At 42.7% G+C, this 24,298-nt stretch overlaps 1 protein-coding gene across 2 annotated transcripts in view; it reads left to right on the top strand.

Moving 5' to 3' along the window:
- Window positions 1-108: 108 nt before the first annotated feature.
- The window catches only part of LOC141995217 (neuronal acetylcholine receptor subunit alpha-7), a 101,798-nt gene continuing 77,608 nt past the window's right edge, over window positions 109-24,298 (top strand). For both annotated transcript variants that reach the window (XM_074966233.1, XM_074966234.1), the window contains exons 1-2: window positions 109-689; window positions 2,278-2,417. In XM_074966233.1, coding sequence (XP_074822334.1) covers window positions 635-689; window positions 2,278-2,417 — 195 coding nt within the window. In that variant the 5' untranslated portion in view covers window positions 109-634. The remainder of the gene's footprint in view (window positions 690-2,277; window positions 2,418-24,298) is intronic.

Here is a 24,298-nt window from a genome sequence, read left to right as displayed (position 1 = left end):
GATCCTGCGGTAGCGAAGTGCCCCTCTTGGAGTGAACTGCAGAGACTGGCAGTGGGATGCGGCCAGAGGGGAGTTGTGCCTGAGTGACTGTCACAGGGCTGAGTAGCCATGGAGGGAGGGAAGGGGTGGAGAGTGAGATCCGCTCTTAGCTCATACACACAGCCCTATAAAGCTAGGGCTGCTCCGTTGAACGGGCTGCATTTCTCCTGCTGCTGCAACGTCTCTGCCTCCCCTCTGCCCTGCCTGAGGGTCTAGAGGGATTAAGGAAAGTAGGGAAATCCATTACGTGCAGGAGGAGGTGGAGGGAGGGGGGCAGTCATTAGCATTCCTGTGCTGTGTCTGAGCTGGCAGCATCTCAAGGAGAGATCCGGGGCCAGCCCAGGAAGGGAGCTGGGACCAGGAAGAGGAGCTGGAGCCCTGTTCCTGACACCCCGTCCCCCAGAACCCCTCAGCCCTGTGTACCACCAAGCACTCGCCTTCTAGTTTCTGCTCTGCGTCTCTTTCCCTTTCTTTATCCTGCTCTGAGTGCCTGTTCTCGGCAGCTGCCTGGCTGATTTGGGGCTCGAGCTGAACTTTGCTTCTGGGTCTGGGGCTCTGCAGCTGCTGCACTTCCCCAGCGAGGCTGGCTCTGGGGATGGGACTCCGGGAGCTGACTGTCTGGCTGATCGTGGCTGTGGGGCTCGTACATGGTGAGTGGACTTTTGTGCTTCTCTTTCCCTTTCTTCCTCTTGTGGCTGTGTATCTGAGGGCTCTGCTTGCCCACACATCCTTTGCTTAGCCCCTTCTCTCCACAGGCTTCGGGCTGGAGTTTACTCTCCTGGTTCTTAGTCATCAGATGTAGGCTGGGTGATGAGGCCACTGTGCAGATGCTCTGCAAACTGCCCCTAGCCCAACAGGTAGCCATGGGCAGTGTTTGGCAAGCTGAGAGGAGGGGATGTGATCCCTAATGTGCTGGCATGTAAGGGATACCCATGTGGGTTAGGAAGAAAGGCAATTGCCTTTAAATCCTTTTGGAGAGTCTTCTGCAGGACTCTTCTGCAGTGGTGGGTGGACTGATGCCCACCCCCAGATTGTTCCCTCTCCCCACATCCTGCTGTTGCATTGGTGCTCAGACCAGTGGCATGAAAACTGTTCCCTAGCCCAGATCACTGTCTGGGATCAGACTCAATGGTTTTTACCCCCTTGGCAGGAGTAGGGGCTAAAAGATGAGCGGGAGGGGAAACATACTCCTGGCTTTTAGACAGTAAGTTCCTCAGGGTAGGGACCTGGGCGTCCTTTGTGTGGGGAACACAAGGTTGGTGATCAGGAAATAAGCAGGGAGGTGGGGGACAGGTGACAACATTGGTTTGGGGTGGGGACAGACACACAGGTCAAACACAAAAAGGACTGATTCCTACAGTGATGTGGATTTCCATTTTTACACAGTTCTCTAATTCTCTCCTGTATTGGCTCTTCCATACTTCCATCTCAGGGGTATGATTTCTCTCTCACCAAAAGTAAATGACAGAATCAGTGTCTTCTCTAGAATGATATGGAGCTTTGAGGTGCACAAAGATGATAAAATTTCCCCAGTGGTGTGATTTAGTATTTGTATTACTGTAAAGCCTTGGAATCCTAGTCATGGACCAGGACCCCAATGTCCTAGGCGTGGTTCAAGCACAGGGCAAGAAAACTGTCCCTGCCCCAGAGAGTTTACAGTCCAATGATATGGGTACTTTGATTGTCCTTGTAATCTTCCAGTCATTCCGTCATTTTCAGGTATATCACATTCTTCTGTTTTTCTAGTTACAGCTATGCTACAGCAAGTATCAAATTATGAGCAGTGTATTTCATCCATTAAAAACTGCTACATCTCACTAGTTCTCATCCCTGATCCAAAGGATGCAAATGTTGACACATTGATCTTAATGTTTGGAAATTGCTCTCCCTGGCTAAAGAGGGGAACTGGTCAGAGTGGCAGATTCTGAAAGGTGAGACACATCAACCAGAAGTTCTACCTACTGAGAGTCAGGGAAGAGAAGAGGTGAGTGGTAGCAGTTTTGGGATAAGAGTTTGGTATGGTAATTAATGGAACAGATGTAATACATAAATTATGGTAGAATTTCTTGGAAGGAGGAAGTATAAACTAAAAGGTAACATAATGCCTGATTTGGCTAATGGGAGCAGATTCTGAATGGAAAGCATTTCTGAATGCTGCATTCTTTTACATCATAATGCTGACAGTATATTCCTAAGTATTTATCAATTTACTTATTCAAACAATTTACTTGTTCAAAGTGTCCCTGCAAGGAGAGTTCCAGAGGAAGCTCTATAAGGAGTTGCTGAAGAATTACAATCCTCTGGAGAGGCCTGTGGCCAATGATTCCCAGCCGCTCACTGTCTACTTCACTCTTAGCCTCATGCAGATCATGGATGTGGTAAGTCTTTAATATTACAGGATGCTACTTCTTTAAGAGGCTAAGTATTACTGCACCCAATTGACTTAGCCATGGAAATATGACTGTGATGAATGGATGGTAGAGCTTCTTTGGGAAAGCACGGGTAACTCAGACAGTCCAAAGCCAAGTTTTGACGGATTCATTTAAAAAAAAATAAATCAAGATTTTAGCTATGTCAAATTTAAGTCTCTTTCTGAGATGTACTCAACCTCCTAGATATTCACAAACCTACCAATTCTCAGAACAGATTGCTTTCAAAGAAGGAGTCAAGGTTTCTTCTTTGCTTTATTCTAATCCTTAATTATACTTTGATCCAGTGTGAAAGTGCTGTCTTTTGAAAGAGATGTAAAACAAAGATCCTGATTACAGTGGCTGTTAAAGAACTCATGGCACTTTTTGCTGGTGGTGGGGTATCTGGCAAAATCTCATCTTGGGTAATTGCATTTTACATTGCTCCTGTATCTTAATTTAGATCAGCTATTCTTCATATCCTGTCCTAAACTTTTATGTAACTGTGTGCTGTTAATTAGCGGCTGTGTTCCATGCCACAACTGGTTGCATATCAATGGTGAATGAAGTGATTCCTGTGCAGAGTTTGTTATATTTGCATTTGTGAAATGACAAAACTGCTGGGAAAAATCCCATGAATAGCTAGAATGTACCACATGAGGTCATTGATATGTGATATCAGGATGGTTATACTTTACTGTTCACCACATCATTCCTTTTTATTAGATTTAAAGTCATTTAGTAAAGAGATTAGTTATTTAAAAACTAATAGTTAACCTCTAAATGCCATAACGTCTCCAGCAGATGTTCAAAGTAAAAAACATTAGGAGCAGCAGAATTAAATAAACTGATGGGATTATATATGACAGATAGCTTGTTATTTTTTTATTTCCTTACAAGCTGCCGATTGGCAAAAGCTGGTCATTGTTGATTTACTATCAAAAGGTCAGTACACTGTGCAGGCTTAAATGTTCCTAGTCTCTAATAAATATAACTTTTAGGGTGTAAGTTTTAGATTTCCAAGACCTAAATGGGAATCATGGTAGGTATTTCCAGCGTGAGATTTATTATTCACTGACATGAGTGTAGCTAGTAATAGGCAACTGTTTGTGTCTGTGCAATTAAAGCCAACAAGTAAACCTGTCACTTATATTCTAGTTGTGGCTGTTTTAAATTTATTTATTTATTTATTTATTTAAATTTATTTTTAAAAAAATAAGAGTTTTTATACATGGCACATGAGAACATAACAATGGCCATATTGGGTCAGACCAATGGTCCTTCTAGCTCAGTATCTGGTCTTCCAACAGTGGCTGGTGTCTGGTGCTTCAGAAGGAATGAACAGAATAGGGCAGTTTATCCAATGATGCATTCCCCCCCCGTTCTCCAGTCCCAGCTTCTAGCAAGCAAGTTTAGGGACAAAGTGTAGGGTTGCATCCCTGACCATCTTGGCTAATGGCCATTGATGGACCTATCCTCCATGAACTTATCTAATTCTTTTTTTAACCCATTTATACTTTTGGCCTTCACAGCATCTCCTGGCAATGAGTTCTGTGGGTTGATGGTGCATCAACCTGTGGAACTGGTGGGACACTGGATAGGAGGACAGAAATTACAGGCAGCGTGTTTCTAGGTGCATTAGGGAGGGAAGGATGGGTGTTTTATGTAGGCTGGAATAGGCAATTTGAAGAGGCACTGGCAGGTTAAATTTGATGCATAATTTAATCACAGACTGTGGCTGCACCTGCATGGGCACATAGTATCGGGAGAGGTCAGCTATGATGTGGTTAGACGCACAGGCACAGCAGTAGACTAGTACTGTAGATGGTACTATTTTCCCTTTTGGACGGTATACGGAGCGATGGTGGTAGTAGTAGTAACTGTTTGTTATGGTAGTGCCTAAGAACCGACCAAGAATGGGGCCCCATGGTGCTAGGTGCTCTACAAATCCAGAGTTACAGACTGCCCCTCCCCAAAGAGCTTACAATCTAAATGGACAAGACAAGCACCGGCTGGGGGAAGGGGTGTTAAACAGAAGCATAATGAACAATGGGATGACAGCAAACATGTTAGTTCCACATATTTTTGGGGAGTGGGGTGGGCTTAATTAGGAGGTGATCAGCTAAATGGAAAGAAAAACGAAGGGAGAGAGCACCCTGAAGGAAAGGGGGACAGGGCAGGGAACAAGAGAGTAATAGGGGCTGATGTAGATGGAAACTGAGTTGAAGGGAGTGGGAAGGAGAGGGTTGGAGCAAACAGCCAATCAGTGCAGGCAGAGGAAGTCCACTCAACTGTAGAAAGTTCCCTGAATCTCCGAAGGCCCCTGCTTTGGCTGCTTCTGCAGCCTCTCCTACCAGATGGAGTGTCTGGCTGGTTCCTCTCAGCAGTTCTTCTCTAAGGACACATAGGGGGGAGGAAGAAGAGGGGAAAGGAGGAGAGGCACCACTTGGGTCCTAGTGCCTCCAGAGTAGAGGAGGTTTCAGGGTAGAGGAGGCTCCTCAGTTCAGTTCTGGGTCCAGAGAGATGCTGGGGAGGAAGAGTGGCCCCGACTGGATTCTCTGGCTCTCCGTGTGTGCTTTCTGCACCTACTTACTTACTTTAGATTTCATCTTTTTGTGCCTTCCTGTCTTGATAGTGCCAGAATTATCAGAAGAGCTCAGCACTCCTTATTGGGGCCAAACTTTCAAAAGAGTTCAGCACTCTGGATGATGAGCACTTGAAAATCTGGCTGCCACCTCTTCTGGTCTAATGTGTAATTACGTACAGTTACAAATGCAAACTTCAACATGGTGCAAAGTATCTTAGCTGAACTCCAAATATATTTCAAAAAAGCCTTCTACACCATTGATCTCATTTCCAACCTGGCCTCCAGCTGCAGAGTTCCTGCTTGAGTATGTGCCTTCCCCTGCAGGAATTCTGACAGTGCAGCGTGATCCCCTCCATAGCCTGTGCCTCTTGTACAAATACGTTTTTATAAAACCTAAGACCAATCAGAGCATTTCCATATCGATTTAATTCCAAAAGTAAGTTTCATTTAAAAAAAAAAAAGGCAAATCAGTGCTCCCTTTGCAGTGCATTTAACCCATTTCAGCATTATGCTGATGCCCCAGATCCTGAAAGTGAAATTGACAGGGAACTGGTTAGCTAGACAATAAGAAAACTAATTAGTCTATATTTGTTTGAGCTGAAATATAGAAAGCAAACAAATAGCATGAAAAGATGAAAGACGTTTAAAAATTATTTATTTTAATAATTAAAGGTGCTGTTTATAACAAAATTAATTACATTTAAGGGCTTTAAAAATATAGACATATGTGATGTAGCCTTACTGAAGTCAATGCAGTTATTCCTGGAATTAATTTGGACCATATATGTTAATCTGTGTCTACACCAGAAAGGGTTTGCCAATATAGCTGTACTGGCAAATCCTCCTAGTGGGGATGTAATTTATATCAACAAAAGAGTTCCTTTACTGCTATACTTATACCAGTTCTCTGAATGAAATAAACTATGCTGGGAGGCTTTGCCACTGATATAACTGCATATAGGCTGGAGCTTTTGCCAGCATAGCTATGACGATGAGGGGCAAGATTTTTTTTCCCCCACACTCCTAACCAACAGCAATGCAGGCAAAATTGTTAAGTGTAGACCGAACCCAAATGAACATTAACCAGCGTGCAAATAGTTGGATACGCAAATGACTAAAGGCCAACAGCCAGTGAACTTTACAGAACTGTCATTTCTTCTGGAGTTATCGAGTATAATCAAAAATAATAGAGGAAAAGGCAAATATCCATTTATCATTAGACTGAAAACTCCTTTCTGTACTTTGGTTTTTTTTTTTTTTTTAAATTCAAACAACAACAAGCCAGTGATACTGTAGTTGCTGTAAAATTGATTGCGTCTCTGCCTCGAAGTGATGGGATTGACAGGCATGGGGAGAAACCAACCAGGCTTCACAGTATAAAATAAATGAGTATTGTGGATTTTCAACTAGAATCAAATACTGAAGGGGATGATGAGTACTCGTCACAACAATTACTTAATGAGCTAGTAACAAAATGTGCCACCAACATACTTCCTGGTGACTGATGCATTCTCTTTACTTGACTCATTTAGTGGTGGATTAAGGGTGCATCTCTAGTGCACCAGACTGGACACCACCTCTGCAGGAGGCCCTTTAATTTCCCCTGGTGAATAGAACGTGCAGGCCCACAGCCCAGCTGCTGTTACTTGCTCATCTCTCTCCTGTTTTCTCCTGCACGGGAAAAGGGGCAGAAAGTACTTCCAGCCCCTCTGCCACAGTGGGGGTTACCTCCTCACAGGTTTTAATGCTCCCTGAAAGGCCCAATGAATGCTCCCCCCCCGCAACCCCCTGAGGCTACTGAGTCCTCTTTACTGCTGTGCTTATTAGTCTAGAGGCTGGCATCAGCATTAGATAGAGAGGGAGCGTCTCAGGTCTCGTGGTGGTGGTGGTGAATTGAGAGATGACGTTAGCACCAGGCCTTATGGGAAGAGTGGTCACTGAGGGAGTGCAAGAAGGGGGAGGGGAAACAAGGGGAACATGCCAAGAAAGAAACTGGGGCACAGTAGGAAGAACAGGCACTGGGAACTGGGAGGTCTGTTAAGAAGAGGAGAAACTGGGAAGACCTGGAGGGGATCAAGAGGAGAGACTGGGGAGGATTCTTCAGAGGAAAGATGGGATTTGGAATGGGAAGATGAGTGGGGGATGAGATGGGAAGAGTCAGTCCTGTGGTTGAGTGGAGGTGGGTGTGGAAGGAGATTTGTGACAATTTATTTCTAAAAGTGTGGGTGGATTCTATGTACCATTTGGTCTTCATATCTGTGCTCACCAACAGAAAATCGTTGCATGCACCTCTATGCACTGAAATCTTTATCCTGTGTGTCCAACTTATCTTTTTTTCCATATTGTACCATCCTCAGGTTTTAAGGGGAGGTGGTGACAGTCAACCGGAACTGGTTTTTAAGGGCAGTTTATTATGATGATCTAGATACAGATTAACATTTTCCCATAGTCTTTATTTTTGTTTCACCTTTTTTGAAATGAGAACTGCCAACCACTTTGATAAACGGAATGAAAAATAACCTGCTTTCTCTGTGACTTGTCATTTGCTGAAATCTTATTTTGAAACTTCTTGTGGCAAAGCAATTTAGGATGAGCAAATAGGCTGATATTCAAATTCAGGGGGCCTGTTGTTTAGAAAACATTTGGTAATTTTGGGATCAAGACAAACAAACTGGAAATAAAAGGAGTAAGAAATGAACCAAGACTTTTAGGAATAGGGAGCAATGGGAACATTTCAAGAGCAGAGAGAGAGAATTAACTCTCCCCTTTATTATTCTGATATCTGTACCCTTTAGTGGCAGTAGTAGAGGAGGGATTCCTAGGTGGGTAGGATATAGCAGCATCAGCAATGATCATGTATAAAAGATGTGGGGCATGCCTTTTAAAAACATAGTCCTTTATGTAGACTGTTCTTATTCTCCCTATCCCCAGTGATAGAAACATACTGCTATCATAAATGGCTATACTTCTAGTCCCTCCATACTCCCTAGTACTACTCTGCAGTGTCAGCATTGGATGTGAACCCAAATAATCCTGTATTACATGAAAAAGCTGCCAGTGTATAAAATCTCACACAATATATTTTATGAAATCTATTGAAAATATATATTTTCCCATAGGATAAATCAGGGTGTTTTTTAAACATGACTTGGTTAAATTATTTTTTCCTAACTTCTCATGCTTTTCACACTATTGTAAGTCTGAGTCTGGAGCTACATAGGAATGTGATATGAAATTGCTGCCTAAGAATTTAGGGGCAGCAATTTCATATCACATTCCTTGCCCTTCCTCTGTAGCGTTCAATTGAAGCAGGTAGCAAAATGAATGCAGTTCCACGTCTATAAAGGACACTCAGAAAGGAAAGATGGTAGCTGAACAACATACAGTGATGATGGCAGGAGTTTTTTATTCCTTTTATGAAATTTCTCAGTGGATATATTTAGGTTTACTGTGAGATAACATGATCTAGAGAAGCTTTTCCAAAAGATCTCAGGGACACCACAAAATGTCATGAGACATAATGTGAAAACTCTAATCAATGAATGCAAAATCAGCATAAGTCCCCACTGTAGACTTCTCAAGAGAGTCAGGGAGAAAGAGTCAGAACATCTGAGATGCTATACTGTTCAAGTACTGTCTTTTATATTTTGTTTTTTTTGCATTTGTAGAGGTTGCAGAAACAACATTTAAAAACCCTCTCCAACCCTTTGCCCTCTCCAACAGGACTGTCTGATACAAGAAAAAATACTTTAGATGAAGTGTCAAGGTTCCTCCCCCACTCTGAACTCTAGGGTACAGATGTGGGGACCTGCATGAAAAACCTCCTAAGCTTATCTTTACCAGCTTAGGTCAAAACTTCCCCAAGGTACAAAATATTCCACCCTTTTGTCCTTGGATTGGCCGCTACCACCACCAAACAAATACTGGTTACTGGGGAAGAGCTGTTTGGACACGTCTTTCCCCCCAAAATACTTCCCCAAAACCTTGCACCCTACTTCCTGGACAAGGTTTGGTAAAAAGCCTCACCAATTTGCCTAGGTGACTACAGACCCAGACCCTTGGATCTTAAGAACAATGAACAATCCTCCCAACACTTGCACCCTCCCTTTCCTGGGAAATGTTGGATAAAAAGCCTCACCAATTTGCATAGGTGACCACAGACCCAAACCCCTGGATCTGAGAACAATGAAAAAGCATTCAGTTTTCTTACAAGAAGACTTTTAATAAAAATAGAATTAGAAATAAGAAATCCCCCCTGTAAAATCAGGATGGTAAATACCTTACAGGGTAATTAGATTCAAAACATAGAGAACCCCTCTAGGCAAAAACCTTAAGTTACAAAAAAGATACACAGACAGAAATAGTTATTCTATTCAGCACAATTCTTTTCTCAGCCATTTAAAGAAATCATAATCTAACACATACCTAGCTAGATTACTTACTAAAAGTTCTAAGGCTTCATTCCTGGTCTATCCCCGGCAAAGACAAAATGTAGACAGACACACAAACCCTTTGTTTCTCTCCCTCCTACCAGCTTTTGAAAGTATCTTGTCTCCTCATTGGTCATTTTGGTCAGGTGCCAGCGAGGTTACCTTTAGCTTCTTAACCCTTTACAGGTGAGAGGAGATTTCCTCTGGCCAGGAGGGATTTTAAAGGGGTTTACCCTTCCCTTTCTATTTATGACACGCCCCCCAAATCTCAGCTAGGGTGAAACACTGGCTGGGATTTCTTCCTGGAGCTCTAGGAAAACAGAGTTAATAAGACACATGCATCTCTAAATATGCTACCAAGTACATAAAGACTAACAATATTTTCCACATCTCAAGGACGATTTTAACCAGTTGAGTCTGGGAAACTTTCACGTGAGAGTGCATCAGCCACTTTGTTAGAAGCTCCTGAGATGTGTTGGATGTCGAAATCAAAATCTTGGAGAGCTAAACTCCACCGAAGAAGTTTTTTGTTATTTTCTTTGACGGTGTGAAGCCACTTCAGTGCAGCATGGTCGGTTTGCAGGTGGAAACGCCGTCCCCAAACATATGGGCGTAGCTTTTCCAGAGCGTAGACAATGGCGTAACATTCTTTTTCAGTGATTGACCAGTTGCTTTCCCTCTCGGACAGTTTTTTGCTGAGGAACACTACAGGGTGGAATTCTTGATCAGGTCCTTTCTGCATTAAAACTGCTCCCACACCACGCTCGGACGCATCTGTGGTTACTAGGAACGGTTTGTCAAAGTCTGGGGCCCTTAGTACAGGGTCAGACATGAGGGTCGCTTTTAGCTTGTTAAAGGCCTTCTGACACTTTTCGGTCCACTGAACAGCATTTGGCTGTTTCTTTTTGGTTAGGTCTGTCAGTGGGGCGGCGATTTGGCTGTAGTGCGGTACAAATCGTCTTTGGGACAGGCCACCTTTGGATAGCATCCACTTTGGCCTGTAGGGGGCTGATAGTTCCTTGACCCACCTGGTGTCCAAGGTAAGTCACTCTGTTTAGGCCTATTTGACACTTCTTAGCCTTAACAGTTAGTCCTGCCTCCCTTATGCGCTCAAGGACTTTTTGTAGATGTTCCAGGTGGTCTGCCCAGGAATCCAAAAATATGGCCACATCGTCAAGGTAGGCGACTGCATATTCTCCTAATCCCGCTAGGAGACCATCTACAAGTCTTTGGAAGGTGGCGGGTGCATTTCGCAGCCCGAAAGGGAGTACATTAAATTCATACAGCCCGAGATGTGTGGTGAAGGCTGACCTTTCCTTGGCAGATTCATCTAGCGGTACCTGCCAGTACCCCTTGGTTAAGTCCAAGGTAGAGATGAACTGGGCCCGTCCCAGTTTCTCTAATAGTTCATCTGTGCGTGGCATTGGATAGTTGTCTGGGCGAGTTACAGCATTTAGCTTACGGTAGTCCACGCAAAAACGTATTTCCCCATCTGGTTTGGGAACTAGAACCACTGGAGATGCCCATGCACTTTCAGAGGGGCGGATTACACCCATCTGTAACATATCCCGGATCTCCCGTTCTATAGCAGTTTTAGCTTGAGGAGACACCCGGTAAGGTTGGACTCTAATTGGGTGAGCATTACCTGTGTCAATGGAGTGATATGCCCGTTCAGTCAGTCCTGGGGTGGCTGAGAACGTTGGCGCGTAGCTAGTGCACAGCTCCTGGATCTGCTGTCGCTGCATACGCCCAAGGGTCATGGAGAGGTTCACCTCTTCCACACCACCAGCACATTTCCCTTCGTAGTAGACACCTTCAGGCCACTCAGCGTCGTCTCCTCCCTGGGCTGTAAACTGACAAACCTTTAATTCTCTGGAATAAAAGGGCTTTAGAGAATTAATATGGTACACCTTAGGCTTTCGGTTGGAGGTGGGGAATGCTATGAGATAATTAACAGCTCCCAGGCGCTCCTGGACCGTGAACGGCCCTTCCCACGATGCTTCCATTTTATGGGCCTGGAGCGCCTTTAAGACCATGACCTGGTCCCCTACTTTGAAGGAACGCTCTCTGGCATGTTTATCATACCAGGCTTTTTGCTCTTTTTGAGCATCCTGTAAGTTTTCTTTAGCAAGGGCTAAAGAGGTTCGGAGGGTGTTTTGTAGGTTGGTTACAAAGTCCAGAATGTTAGTTCCTGGTGAAGGTGTAAATCCCTCCCATTGCTGCTTCACCAACTGCAATGGCCCCTTAACCTCACGGCCATATACAAGTTCAAATGGGGAAAACCCTAAACTGGGGTGTGGTACAGCTCTGTAGGCAAAGAGCAACTGCTGCAACACTAGGTCCCAATCATTGGAGTGCTCATTTACGAATTTACGTATCATGGCCCCCAAAGTTCCATTAAACTTCTCCACCATGCCATTTGTTTGATGGTGGTAAGGAGTGGCAACCAAGTGATTTACCCCATGAGCTTCCCAAAGGTTTTTCATAGTTCCTGCCAGGAAATTAGTCCCTGCATCTGTGAGGATGTCGGAGGGCCAACCTACCCTGGCAAAAATGTCTGCTAGTGCCTGGCACACACTGTTAGCCCTGGTGTTGCTTAGAGCTACTGCTTCCGGCCATCGGGTGGCAAAATCCATGAAAGTCAGTATGTACTGCTTTCCTCTGGGTGTCTTTTTCGGAAAAGGACCCAGAATATCCACAGCTACTCGCTGAAATGGAACTTCAATGATGGGGAGTGGCTGGAGAGGGGCTTTGACCTGGTCTTGGGGCTTTCCCACTCTTTGGCACACCTCACAAGACTGGACATAGGTAGAAACATCCTTGCCCATTCCCTCCCAGTGGAATGACCCCCCCAAACGGTCTTTGGTCCTGTTCACCCCAGCATGGCCACTAGGGTGATCATGGGCTAAGCTCAAGAGCTTGGCCCGGTATTTAGTTGGAACTACCAACTGTCTCTGAGGATGCCAGTCTTCCTGGTGTCCACCAGAAAGAGTTTCCTTGTATAAAAGTCCTCTTTCTACAACAAACCTGGATCGATTAGAAGAGCTGAGAGGCGGTGGGTTGCTCCGTGCCGCCGTCCAAGCTCTCTGGAGGCTTTCATCTGCTTCCTGTTCGGTCTGAAACTGTTCCCTTGATGCTGGAGACATCAGTTCCTCATTGGATTGTGGACCTAGGCTTGGTCCCTCTGGAAGCGATATAGGGGATGGAGCTGTTTCTGTTGACTGTGAACCGCTCTCCGCTGGTGCACTATGTTGGGATTCAGGCTCCGGCTGAGCCTCTTGTGTAGGGTTATCGGCTGCTACCAGTTCAGGGTCGGTGGGGCCCTCTGGTGTTGAGGTTGCAAGTACTGGATTCAGTGCTGGCAATGGGTCTGGTGTTGGTTGTTCGGCTGGTTCCGGTTCTGGGACTGGTTCCGTCTGGGTCTCTGGGACTGGATCCACTACTGCTGTTGCAGACATTGGTCTGGGGTCCGGGTCCATCACCTCTGACCGGGTCCTGATAGAAGTTTCCGGAACAGAGCTAGGCCTCACGGCTTGTTTAGCCTGGCTGCGGGTGACCGTTCCCACCCTCTTGGCCTGCTTCACATGATTGGCCAAGTCTTCCCCCAACAGCATGGGGATGGGATAATCATCATAGACTGCAAAAGTCCACGTTCCTGACCAGCCCTTGTACTGGACAGGCAACTTGGCTGTAGGCAAATCGAAAGAGTTGGACTTGAAGGGTTGAATTGTCACTTGGATCTCTGGGTTGATTAACTTGGGGTCCACTAAGGAAGCATGGATAGCTGACACTTGTGCTCCGGTGTCCCTCCACGCGGTGACCTTCTTCCCGCCCACACTCACAGTTTCCCTCCGCTCCAAGGGTATCTGGGAGGTATCTGGGCCTGTGGACCTCTGGTGTGATTCCGGTGCAATGAACTGTAATCTGTTGGGGTTCTTGGGGCAGTTGGCCTTTACATGCCCCAGCTCGTTACATTTAAAACATCGTCCAGCTGATGGGTCACTGGGGCGAGGAGGGTTGCTGGAGAACGGGGGGGTGGGACGATAAGGGGTCTGGAGGGTTCTTTGGGAGGTAGGTGGGGCTTTGGGCGGCCCCCGGTAATAGGGTGTGGCCTGGGGTTGTCCCTTCTGGTCTCCGCTCCAACTGCGACCAGTTTTTTTCTTCTCTGCCACCTCCACCCATCTGGCTCCAATCTCTCCTGCCTCGATTACAGTTTTGGGCTTCCCATCTAGGATGTACCTTTCTATTTCTTCAGGAACACCCTCTAAGAATTGTTCCATTTGCATTAGGAAGGGCAAATTTACTGGAGACTCACCACTTGCTCCTGATATCCAGGCATCCCAATGTTTCACAATGTGGTAGGCATGTCGGGTAAATGACACGTCTGGTTTCCACCTTAGGGCTCTGAACCTCCGACGAGACTGCTCGGGTGTTATCCCCATTCTGACTCTTGCCTTGGATTTAAACAGTTCATACTTGTTCATGTGTTCTTTAGGCATTTCAGCTGCTACCTCAGCTAAGGGTCCACTGAGCTGTGGCCTCAGCTCTACCATGTATTGGTCAGTAGAGATGTTGTACCCAAGGCAGGCCCTTTCGAAGTTTTCTAGGAAGGCCTCAGTATCATCGCCTGCCTTGTAGGTGGGGAACTTTCTGGGATGGGAAGTGGTACTTGGAGAAGGACTGCTAGGGTTTGTTGGGATATTCTGCTGAGCCTTTATCTTCTCTATCTCCTCCACATACTTCCTCTCTTTTTCCTTCTCCTCCAGTTCTTTGTCCCTTGCTTCCATAGCTCTCCTGTGAGCAGCCGCTTGGTGTTGTTCTGCCTCTTTTGCTGCCTCTTTCGCTGCCTCCCTTTCTTGTTCCTTCTCCTCCTTCTTCAGCCGCATGAGTTCTATCTGTCTTTCATGTTCCCTTTGTCTTTCCTCAGCCTGAAATCTGGCTAATTCCAGCTGTAGTCGAGCCGCGGTTTTGGTCATTCTAACCTCTCTGTTTTTAACTAACTTTACACCCAAAGTTTAGAAATAAACAAACAAAACTTGGCTGTAAAATTTTGCTGTGCTGGAATAGAATACCTATTCTCTGATAGTGATTGTCAGCCTACAGAAAAAGACAATTCCCTTGTCTCTGCTCTGGGCCCAAATCAAAGCAAAAAACTTCCAACTACTTGGAAACCTGTTTACCCAGCCCAAAGAAAAAACAAGTTTCCTTTTTAAACTTGTGCTCCTTGTAAAAACTCAAAATCCAAAAAAAAAAACCCTGCCACTTTTGTCTCCAGGCAAATGGGTAGAACACCCCCCCTTCTATTTACTTTTAGGGGAAAAAAAAAAACAACTCTGGGTTGGAAGACTGTGAATTTCCCTGCAGGAGTTAAGTACCCTGCCTCCAGGCAAAGAAAACCTGCAATTCACAAAGATAATCCCCTTTTGTCTTTGCTTGGCCACAAAGCAGAGAAAAAAACAAGCTGCTTTCAGTTTCAGCTGCTTCTGGACTTCCTTTCCAAAGGAAAGAGAAAAAAAATCTCCTTTTTAAAAATCTGTATTTCTAGTTCAAAAAAATCTCAACTGGATCTCAAAATGATTTCAGGTTAATCCCACCACTCTGCCACCATGTCAAGGTTCCTCCCCCACTCTGAACTCTAGGGTACAGATGTGGGGACCTGCATGAAAAACCTCCTAAGCTTATCTTTACCAGCTTAGGTCAAAACTTCCCCAAGGTACAAAATATTCCACCCTTTTGTCCTTGGATTGGCCGCTACCACCACCAAACAAATACTGGTTACTGGGGAAGAGCTGTTTGGACACGTCTTTCCCCCCAAAATACTTCCCCAAAACCTTGCACCCTACTTCCTGGACAAGGTTTGGTAAAAAGCCTCACCAATTTGCCTAGGTGACTACAGACCCAGACCCTTGGATCTTAAGAACAATGAACAATCCTCCCAACACTTGCACCCTCCCTTTCCTGGGAAATGTTGGATAAAAAGCCTCACCAATTTGCATAGGTGACCACAGACCCAAACCCCTGGATCTGAGAACAATGAAAAAGCATTCAGTTTTCTTACAAGAAGACTTTTAATAAAAATAGAATTAGAAATAAGAAATCCCCCCTGTAAAATCAGGATGGTAAATACCTTACAGGGTAATTAGATTCAAAACATAGAGAACCCCTCTAGGCAAAAACCTTAAGTTACAAAAAAGATACACAGACAGAAATAGTTATTCTATTCAGCACAATTCTTTTCTCAGCCATTTAAAGAAATCATAATCTAACACATACCTAGCTAGATTACTTACTAAAAGTTCTAAGGCTTCATTCCTGGTCTATCCCCGGCAAAGACAAAATGTAGACAGACACACAAACCCTTTGTTTCTCTCCCTCCTACCAGCTTTTGAAAGTATCTTGTCTCCTCATTGGTCATTTTGGTCAGGTGCCAGCGAGGTTACCTTTAGCTTCTTAACCCTTTACAGGTGAGAGGAGATTTCCTCTGGCCAGGAGGGATTTTAAAGGGGTTTACCCTTCCCTTTCTATTTATGACATGAAGTTTAACAGAATTATTGGCTATTTGCTTCAAAGCATTTCCTCTTCCACGCTGTACTTGTCTCCTTTTTTCCAGCTCAAACAGAGTGAAGCGTTGAACTCATTTAACTGAATGTTTTTGCTTGTGCTGTTTTCTTTCAAAAATGACATTTTGTGTCTGGGAGCTTGTTGCTTCAAGGCATTAGTGGTCTCCTTCCTTGTTGGTGTAAATATATCCTAATGGCACTCATTGATGTACTTTTAGGTCCCAGATCAGCAGAGTATTTGGAGATGTGCTTGTTGTCATCGGGACTTAATCTGGTACTTAAGTGCTTTTCTGAATTGGAGCTATAATGAGGTTTTGTAAATATTTTCATTTTAAACCATGAAGTGGGAGCATTTGGAGTCTGTGTGTAAGCAGGCAAGATATCTTGTCTCTCTCATTTTACATTGGACTGGAATTTTGTATACAAGTTTTATCCTTGTTCATGCAGACTTTTTTTAACCAGGTGAGATGTTTGAAAGTTAGGAATAAAAGAATTGCTGTACTGTACCAGACCCTGGCTTTTAAAGCTAGGTATATGCTTTCTGGTAGGGTCCAGTAATAAGAGCTTCAGTAGAAACTCGGACGTTTTAGTTTGCAGATGTTTGTGTGTATACTTCATTCTCTTTTGAGATGCATGGGTTTAAACCCCTTACGTTTTGCTTTAAATCTAGAGTTTGTACACAGTATCTCAATGTAAAACTCAAGAGTTTCTCCTGATTTCACATAAAATTCATGTACCTCTTATAATTTCCAAGCAAAACTAAATTAACTCAGTTGGTCTCAAAACTGAGCCAGATTCATAACCTTGGAGAGTCTCTAGACAAAAATGGTCTCTCTTTTCGATTCCATAGCAAAACCTGCAACCAAGTGAGTTGTGTAGTTTGTGGTTTTAATTGCAACCATTTCACACAAACATAGTATTGCTGTTGGGCACAAACATCTATATTTTGAAAATTTGTTTGATTTTTCCCTTTTTTGGGTGAATAAATTTATTTTCAAAATCTCGCTTCTTTTGATGTGAAACCAACTATTTTGTGTGGAATTTTTTCTCAACTATTAAATAGCTTGTTAACTAGGTACTGTTGAATTGTTCTAATTAATCTGAGAGATGACTCAATTTTTGGCAATATTTGCGCTAAATTGAATTAAACCTCCCCATCTGCCAAATATTTCAGATAAATGCTTCACGCCATTATTTTTCATTTTCTCCTGCTTCTGGTCTGTTTCGTTTCTTCTCAGCACAGAAAACAAAAATGCTGAGATATTGTTTGTGAATAGTATCTCATGCAAATGTGTTCTTGTTGGCTTTTCAGTTCAGTTTTGCAGACAAAATATATAAAAGGATCCAGACTTCTGGCAGCTTATCTCAGCTGAACTGCGGTTTGCTCATCATACTTTCACCTCTGGAAACCTGGCTATACAAAGCGAAGTCCCTGGTCATGCGAAGGTTTGCACATGCTAAATTTTACACACTGTGAGTAACGCTATTCATTTCAACAGGGATACACACCATGCTTAGTTAAGCCTGCATATATGTCTTTGCAAGATCAAGGCCTAAGTTAGATAACAAATCATTTGGATCCAACAAACAAATACCAGTGTGAAATATTATGAAATGTTAAAAGAAAATCACACTCTTATTCAGAGAGAACAATGAATTCTATACAACCAATCACCCATCGAAGAAAAGAGGGAAAAAAATAAATCTGGAAGAAATTAATAAAATGGAGCTGAATCAACAGGCACGTTGAAAAGGAGTGCTAAGGACATGGATAAGCTGCTTATCAAGTCTCAACAGCTTCTTTTGCAAACAATAGCTCTGGGAGAAGCTCATCAAATCTGCATTGTTCTTCATAATTGTTAGCATTCATTTGTGGACTTTAGAAAAAGGCTCTCTGAGTCTGTCTCTGCTCTCTTTCCCTGTTCTGTCTTCCTCTCTCCATTCTGCAGAGAAAATGTGCAACCCTTTAATCTCCATAGAGTAAGTTTTTTCCTTGGATTGTGGAAAAATGGAGCAGTGCTGGAATATATTTTCCAATAGTTTTAAATGAATTTGGTGCTCTTGAAAGTAACTGGATTGACAGAGGAAATGTATACACTGCAATTAAAAACCTGCAGCTGGCCCATGTCAGCTGACTTGGACTTGTGGGGCTCAGGCAAAGAGCTAAGGGGCTGTTGAATTATGGTGTAGACATGCAGGCTCAGGCTGGAGCCTGGGCTCTAGGACCCTGCGAGATGGGAGAGTCTGTATGTGCTTCTTAATGATTTTACTTTCTAAATTATGGCTTGGCTAATAATTTTGCCTCTGTTAGTTTCCTGTTCCCACCCATTCTTCTCAAGCTGTGCTGTCTCTTGAAAGAGATCTCAAATAAATTCAGTCTGCTGTAGGATGCACAGTGGTGAAGAACAAAAGACTATTTAAACTACTGGCCTAAAGAAAAATAAAGGTCACGATGTTTCTTCTTTTTAAAACTGTTTCTGTATTCACTGGACTTCGGATCAGGCCCTTGTCTATGAACATCAAGACTTGTGAACTCTCCTTTCAATGTCCAGGAGCGTGGCTATTTTGTAATGGATAATTTCTGTAGAGAACTGCTTCAGAATTACTGTACCAAGAAGAAAAATATTTTCATTAGTTATCAGTAAAGCAATTCATACATCTAACATTTTCTCTCATATCCTTTGTAAGGCCGTGCTGTTATTACGAATTGAGGGGTCACACGACTTCCTATGTCTTAAAAAGATTTATTGAATACTTATTATTACAGTAGGGTAAAAGGTCTGCTCTGTTCAGTAACTTGAGATCATTTGCAGAACTTCCTGTTAACAGGACAGTAGGTTCATGATTGGCATGAGCGTTCAGTTCTTAAAGAAACAGTACAAATGTATATATTAACTGTTTTACCTAGATCAATAAATCCTCACGAGATACAACATACAGATTTTGAGGGGCCCAGGGAACACCATTGTATTAAACCATAACGATATCACAGTAACACATCAGCTCTTCGAAGCAAGGGCCATTTCTTTAAGTGTTTGTAAGTACAATGGGGCCCTGCCCTCTAGCTGCTACCACAACAGAAATAATGAATAATAATGAACACATTAAACAAGAAAATAAGAAGAGTTCCTAAGATTTTGTGTAGGACTTTAGTCATGTAATTAATAATAATGAGAGCTACCTAATTAAATCCCTTCATAGTACTTTGAAAATGTGGAGTTAATGCATTATGGGCCAGACTCTGCAACCCCCTTGCATTGAGCAACACTTACACCACCCAGTCCCATTGCCTTTATTGGGACTATTGGTGTCCGTTCAGCATGAGTAAGGGGTGCAGAATCTGGCCCTAAAAAGTTGGTAGTACCACAATGTTACATTGATGCAAGTCCACTGATGAGCTCCTTTTTCAAGATAAGTGCCTGCTTTTAAAATTCTTCAATGTTAATTATTTTGTTTTAATTTATTTTTTGGTGTCCAGTAAACAAAGGCAAGTATTAAAGACACTTCCTAGCTTCCTCTAGCCTTCTAAAGCAACAAAGTGAAAACTCACTTCCTGTATTCTCTAACCTAGGATCTCAGTATCTGAGGTTCCAAGGAAATCAGTCTATGATTAGGATTGATAAATGAGACTCTGAGGGCATTATAGTCTTTGGTATATTAAAAAATGAAACAGTGGTTTGTAACCTGCCATCTTTACATACTATAGCTCAAAATACATTATCAGTAAATTTAAGTCAAATAATTATATATATGACTATATAAATTATATAAAAGTGGATCAAATTTCTCCAGCACTCATCATAAAGCCATAAAACATTTTATGATTACTAATGGGGGTGGTGGAACTCTGTATTATTTTCCAGTAGTATAATTAAAATACTTAGTCTTATCTAATACTCTGTTCAACTCTGGTTGTTATATGTGGACAATATTCAGAGACATCATTAGCAAAAAAACTAGAAAAGTGGTCTCAAGGCTTTTTGATTATAATCACTTAATTCACCTGGTTGCCGATCTCTGGACAAATCACTCTGTCCAATTTTTCTAAATAATAGTTAACAATTTACTAGGAAAGCTTTGTTCTTGTCTAGAAAGGTTATTCCAGGCCCCTGGTCAATTGCATTCTCTTACATTAATGTGGCAGTGCTGATAGAAATTTCACTCGAGTCCGATTGTATAGATGTTCAGTGTTTGAAAATTCAAAAGTTCAGAAATTTGAAAGTGCAGAAAGCTTCCTAGCATATATTTAAGAATGAAAGTGAGTTGGTCCATATTTGAAACATAAAAATCTCTGTCAGTTCCATATATACCTGTTAGCATGAAAATCTGTAAAGCCAACAGTATTCCATAATCTATATTTAATTGTGGCTTATTCCTGCATCTCAGAATTGACACCTAGGTCAGCTAAATACTGTAAAATGTAAGCTCATTTGTGAAACATATTTTCTTAGAGAAACAAACTCTTTAAGCATTGAGAGAGCATTTTCTTGAACCATTAGAGGATCAATCATCCTCTCTGATTTTTAGTTTGGAGTTGGCCATGGGACAGTTGCTGTAGTATCATCCCCTAGCAAATTTTCTGGGATCAACTTCAAGAACATTAAACTAAAATCAGCACAATGGTATCTTTTCCCGCAGTGATACATTAGGAACTCTACTGCTGCTATCAATGGTGTAGGTCCCAAGCCTGGATAAAAGAGGAAGATGCTGCAGTTGGGTTTGTGACTCACTCATGTAAAACCTTATTGTGAGGAAACATTTCAGTTAAATCCAAATTTGAGGATGGTAGGTGCAGTTGGAGCTCAAAACCCAAGCATGACAGATCTCAGTGAAAGTCAAAAGAAAGCTGAGATCTTGACTCATCGAATCCTGATGACCAAATCTGTAACAAGAATAGACATGTGGAATGGGCCTACTTTGTATAGTATTGGAAAATTGGCACAAGTTACATGAGAAATTAAAAAATACACTTTGAATGTGCTTGGCATCAGTGAGACAAGATGGACAGGGAGTGGCAAGATGTTGTTTGATGGTGCTACCGTCTTATACTGAGAAAGAGGAAAACACAAAAGAGGTGTAGGAGCTATCCTGGATAACATCAGAGTGAAGACTGCTGGCTTGGGAGCCAGTGAATGACAGATTAATAACAGCCAGGCTACAAACAAGACATGTCAAGCATACAATAATCCAAGTATATGCACTGACAGGTGCAGCAGGCAATGGTGAAAAGGATATGTTCCATGAACAGGTGGAGCAAGTATTGCCTAACTGTGATATCACATTGATTATAAGCAACTGCAACCCACAAATTGGCAACAACTTTATCGTCTGGGAAGAAGTCATCAGTGGGGCAATGGAAGGCATCCAAAGTGATAATGGCGGAAAGCTCTGTGGCACAAAGATAGGAGACAATCTCTTCCTGCACAAGAGGCTTCATTAGTTGACATGGAGATCACCAGACAATATAGCTGTCAACCAGATATCTCTTGTTTGTGTATCTAAGAGATGAGTGTGACGAGTTCCCCCCGGGGTGCCACCTGGAACTGGGGTACCACAGAGCCCTCACTGAGTCATAGCAGCCATTACTTACAGGCGGGCAGAAATGTTTACAGGAAGGCTGAGCTTTTCCACAGCCCATTGTCTTTATTGATGAGCTATTAGCACCATCTAGCTTCATCATTGTTGTACCTGAAAGGCTAGCTGTGGGTGTTTTTCGAGAGTAAACACATTTGAAATACAGATCCATAGTCAATATTCATAACTTCAGATACAAAAATGATACATGCATACAAATAGGATAATCATATTCAGCAAATCAGCTTTTCCAGTGACACCTTACATGACCCATCTTGTACAAAATGCATCATAATTATGCCATAATCCCCATGATGAATATGGGGTGTAGTGTCACAATGAGCTTCTTCTTTGGGGGATGTCAGAGCCAGCACAGGAGCTGATGTTGGCTCAGATAATTATCTTTTAGCAGCCACATTAGAACTTAAACGCCAAAAGATCACAAAGGTGTACAAAAAGTGTGTTATAGCAATAGAGAAGTTCAGGGATAAAGAAATGCAGATCAGACTTCAGATTGCACTTAGGAACCGTTCCAGTGTTTTACAGGACCAGGCTGATGAAAGTCTGGAAGAAGGTGGTAGTCAAGACAGCAGAGGGAAGTATTGGGCTTCCAAAGAGGGTGGAAGAAAGATGCATGGATTACAGCTGGAACATGGGCAGTGATTGACAATTGGAAAGCTCTGAAGGCAAAAAAGGAACAGTGCAAGGCACAAGTAGAAGTCTTAGAGGCATATGAAAGATACAGAGGAAAAGATAAAGAAGAGATGCAGGAAAGATAGAAATGCCTGGAATCAAGAGAAGGCTACAGAAGCAGCAGCACAGAGAGGAGTCTTAAAGCAGCTCTGTAGAATGATGAAAGACTTTTCAGGAAGAACCAGATAGTCACACACACTTCCATGTTAAACTGTCCAGATCTGATGATCACGTATGGTTCGAGAGCAATGCTAACACTAAGTTAGGATATGGCTACACTAGAGAGCTCTCCCGTCAGCTTAATTACTCCAGTCCCCGCGAACTGCAGTAGCTATGTTGGTGGGAGAGGCTCTCCAGGCTGACATGGTGCTGTCCACACCGGTGCTTATTTACTCCTCTGAGCAACATAACTTATGTCAACTTAAGCTATAGTGTAGCCATAGGCTTAGCAATAAGAGAGAGGGACCAATAACACCTGATGTATTTAAAGCAGCTGTCAAATGGGAAATCTCCTGGGGTTGACAGAATTCAAGCAGAGGCACTAAAGGTGGGAAGTGAACATCTGATTGAGTACTTAACAAAACTCTAACAAAATACAGGTGAAAGAACAAGTGCCACAAGACTGGAAAGATGATATAATTGTTGCATTGCCAAAAAAGGGGTGATTTTATTTGGTGCGTGGACTGGAGAGGTATTATACTGCTACCAATCCTGTGTAAAGTATTGTCTACCATTATGCTGAATAGCATGAAGAAGGCAGTGGATGAAATGTTATGAGAGGAACAGGTGCATCATGTGGTGAACTGATATTCACCCTTTGACAGATCATCGAAAAAGCTACTCTTTGGCAAAGACTTATCTTAATCCATTTTATTGACTTTAAGAAAGCATTCAGTAGTGTCCACAGAGATCCGCTGTGGGATACCAAACAAGCTGATCAATGTAAGCAGTAGATTGGGTGATGAAACAGACAACAGAAGGCATTGTGGATGGTATAAAATAGATTAGTGGAGATGAGTTACATGAGGTTGACTTTGCTGACAACATTCCTTTTCTAAGTATGATGAAGAATGGAATGACTGCCCCTACATCAGAGGTAGAACAGGAAGCAGCAAAAATTAGATTGAAAGTAAATGCAGAGAAAACTAAGATTATAATGGTAGGAAACTGGACAACTGATGCAAAGGTGTACATGGATGGAAAAGAGATCTAACGGGTAGACGAATTCTCCTTCCTGGGGAGTGTGGTGACATTTGAAGGTGGCTGCAATAAAAATATTCATATGAGATAGGGAAAAGCAAACACGACTTTTGGAAAGATAAACAACATCTGGTCAAACAGAGGTCTCCATACCCAATTAAAGATTGCATTATACTGCGTGATTGTACTGAGCATGCTACTGTGTGGAGCATAGACTTGGCTGATGATAGGGACAAACAAAAAAGGAGGCTGCCCATCACATATGGCTGAGGAAGATATTCCAAATTTCATGGAAAGGCAAAATAACAAATGAGAGAGTAAGGGAGCTAACAGAGCAGGACATGTTAGAAAATATCCCAGAAAGAAGGCTTGTGGTTTAGACATGTACACCATATGGTAGATAGGAGACATGTTAAGTAAACACTGAATTGGGTATGTGAGGGAGAAAAGACAAAGTGAAGAAGGCCAAGAAAGAATTGGTAGGGGATTGTGACAGAGAGATTGAATGATCTGGCATCACCTGGGAAGAAGTACCACAACTGGAAAGTGATCGTAATCAGTGCAGGAACTGGACTGCCCATTGTGTCAATGGCTCAGGAGAAACTAAGATCTAAGGATGATTGGGGATTTTTCAGGTGTACTGTAGGCAGTTTTTATTTTATTTATTTTTTCCTGGGAATTTGTCAGTGTTTATTACCACAACAACAAAAACAGGTGAAAATCAGTGCAAAAACCTATTAATTTTTATGGATAAATATTGGGGTTTATTTGAAAAGTAAATTAATGGTTTGAATGCTGTGCATCAAT

This window comes from Natator depressus, chromosome 10 (assembly GCF_965152275.1).
Source record: "Natator depressus isolate rNatDep1 chromosome 10, rNatDep2.hap1, whole genome shotgun sequence".
In the NCBI taxonomy this organism is placed as follows: Eukaryota; Metazoa; Chordata; order Testudines; family Cheloniidae; genus Natator; species Natator depressus.
This window is presented reverse-complemented; position numbering and strand designations above follow the sequence as displayed.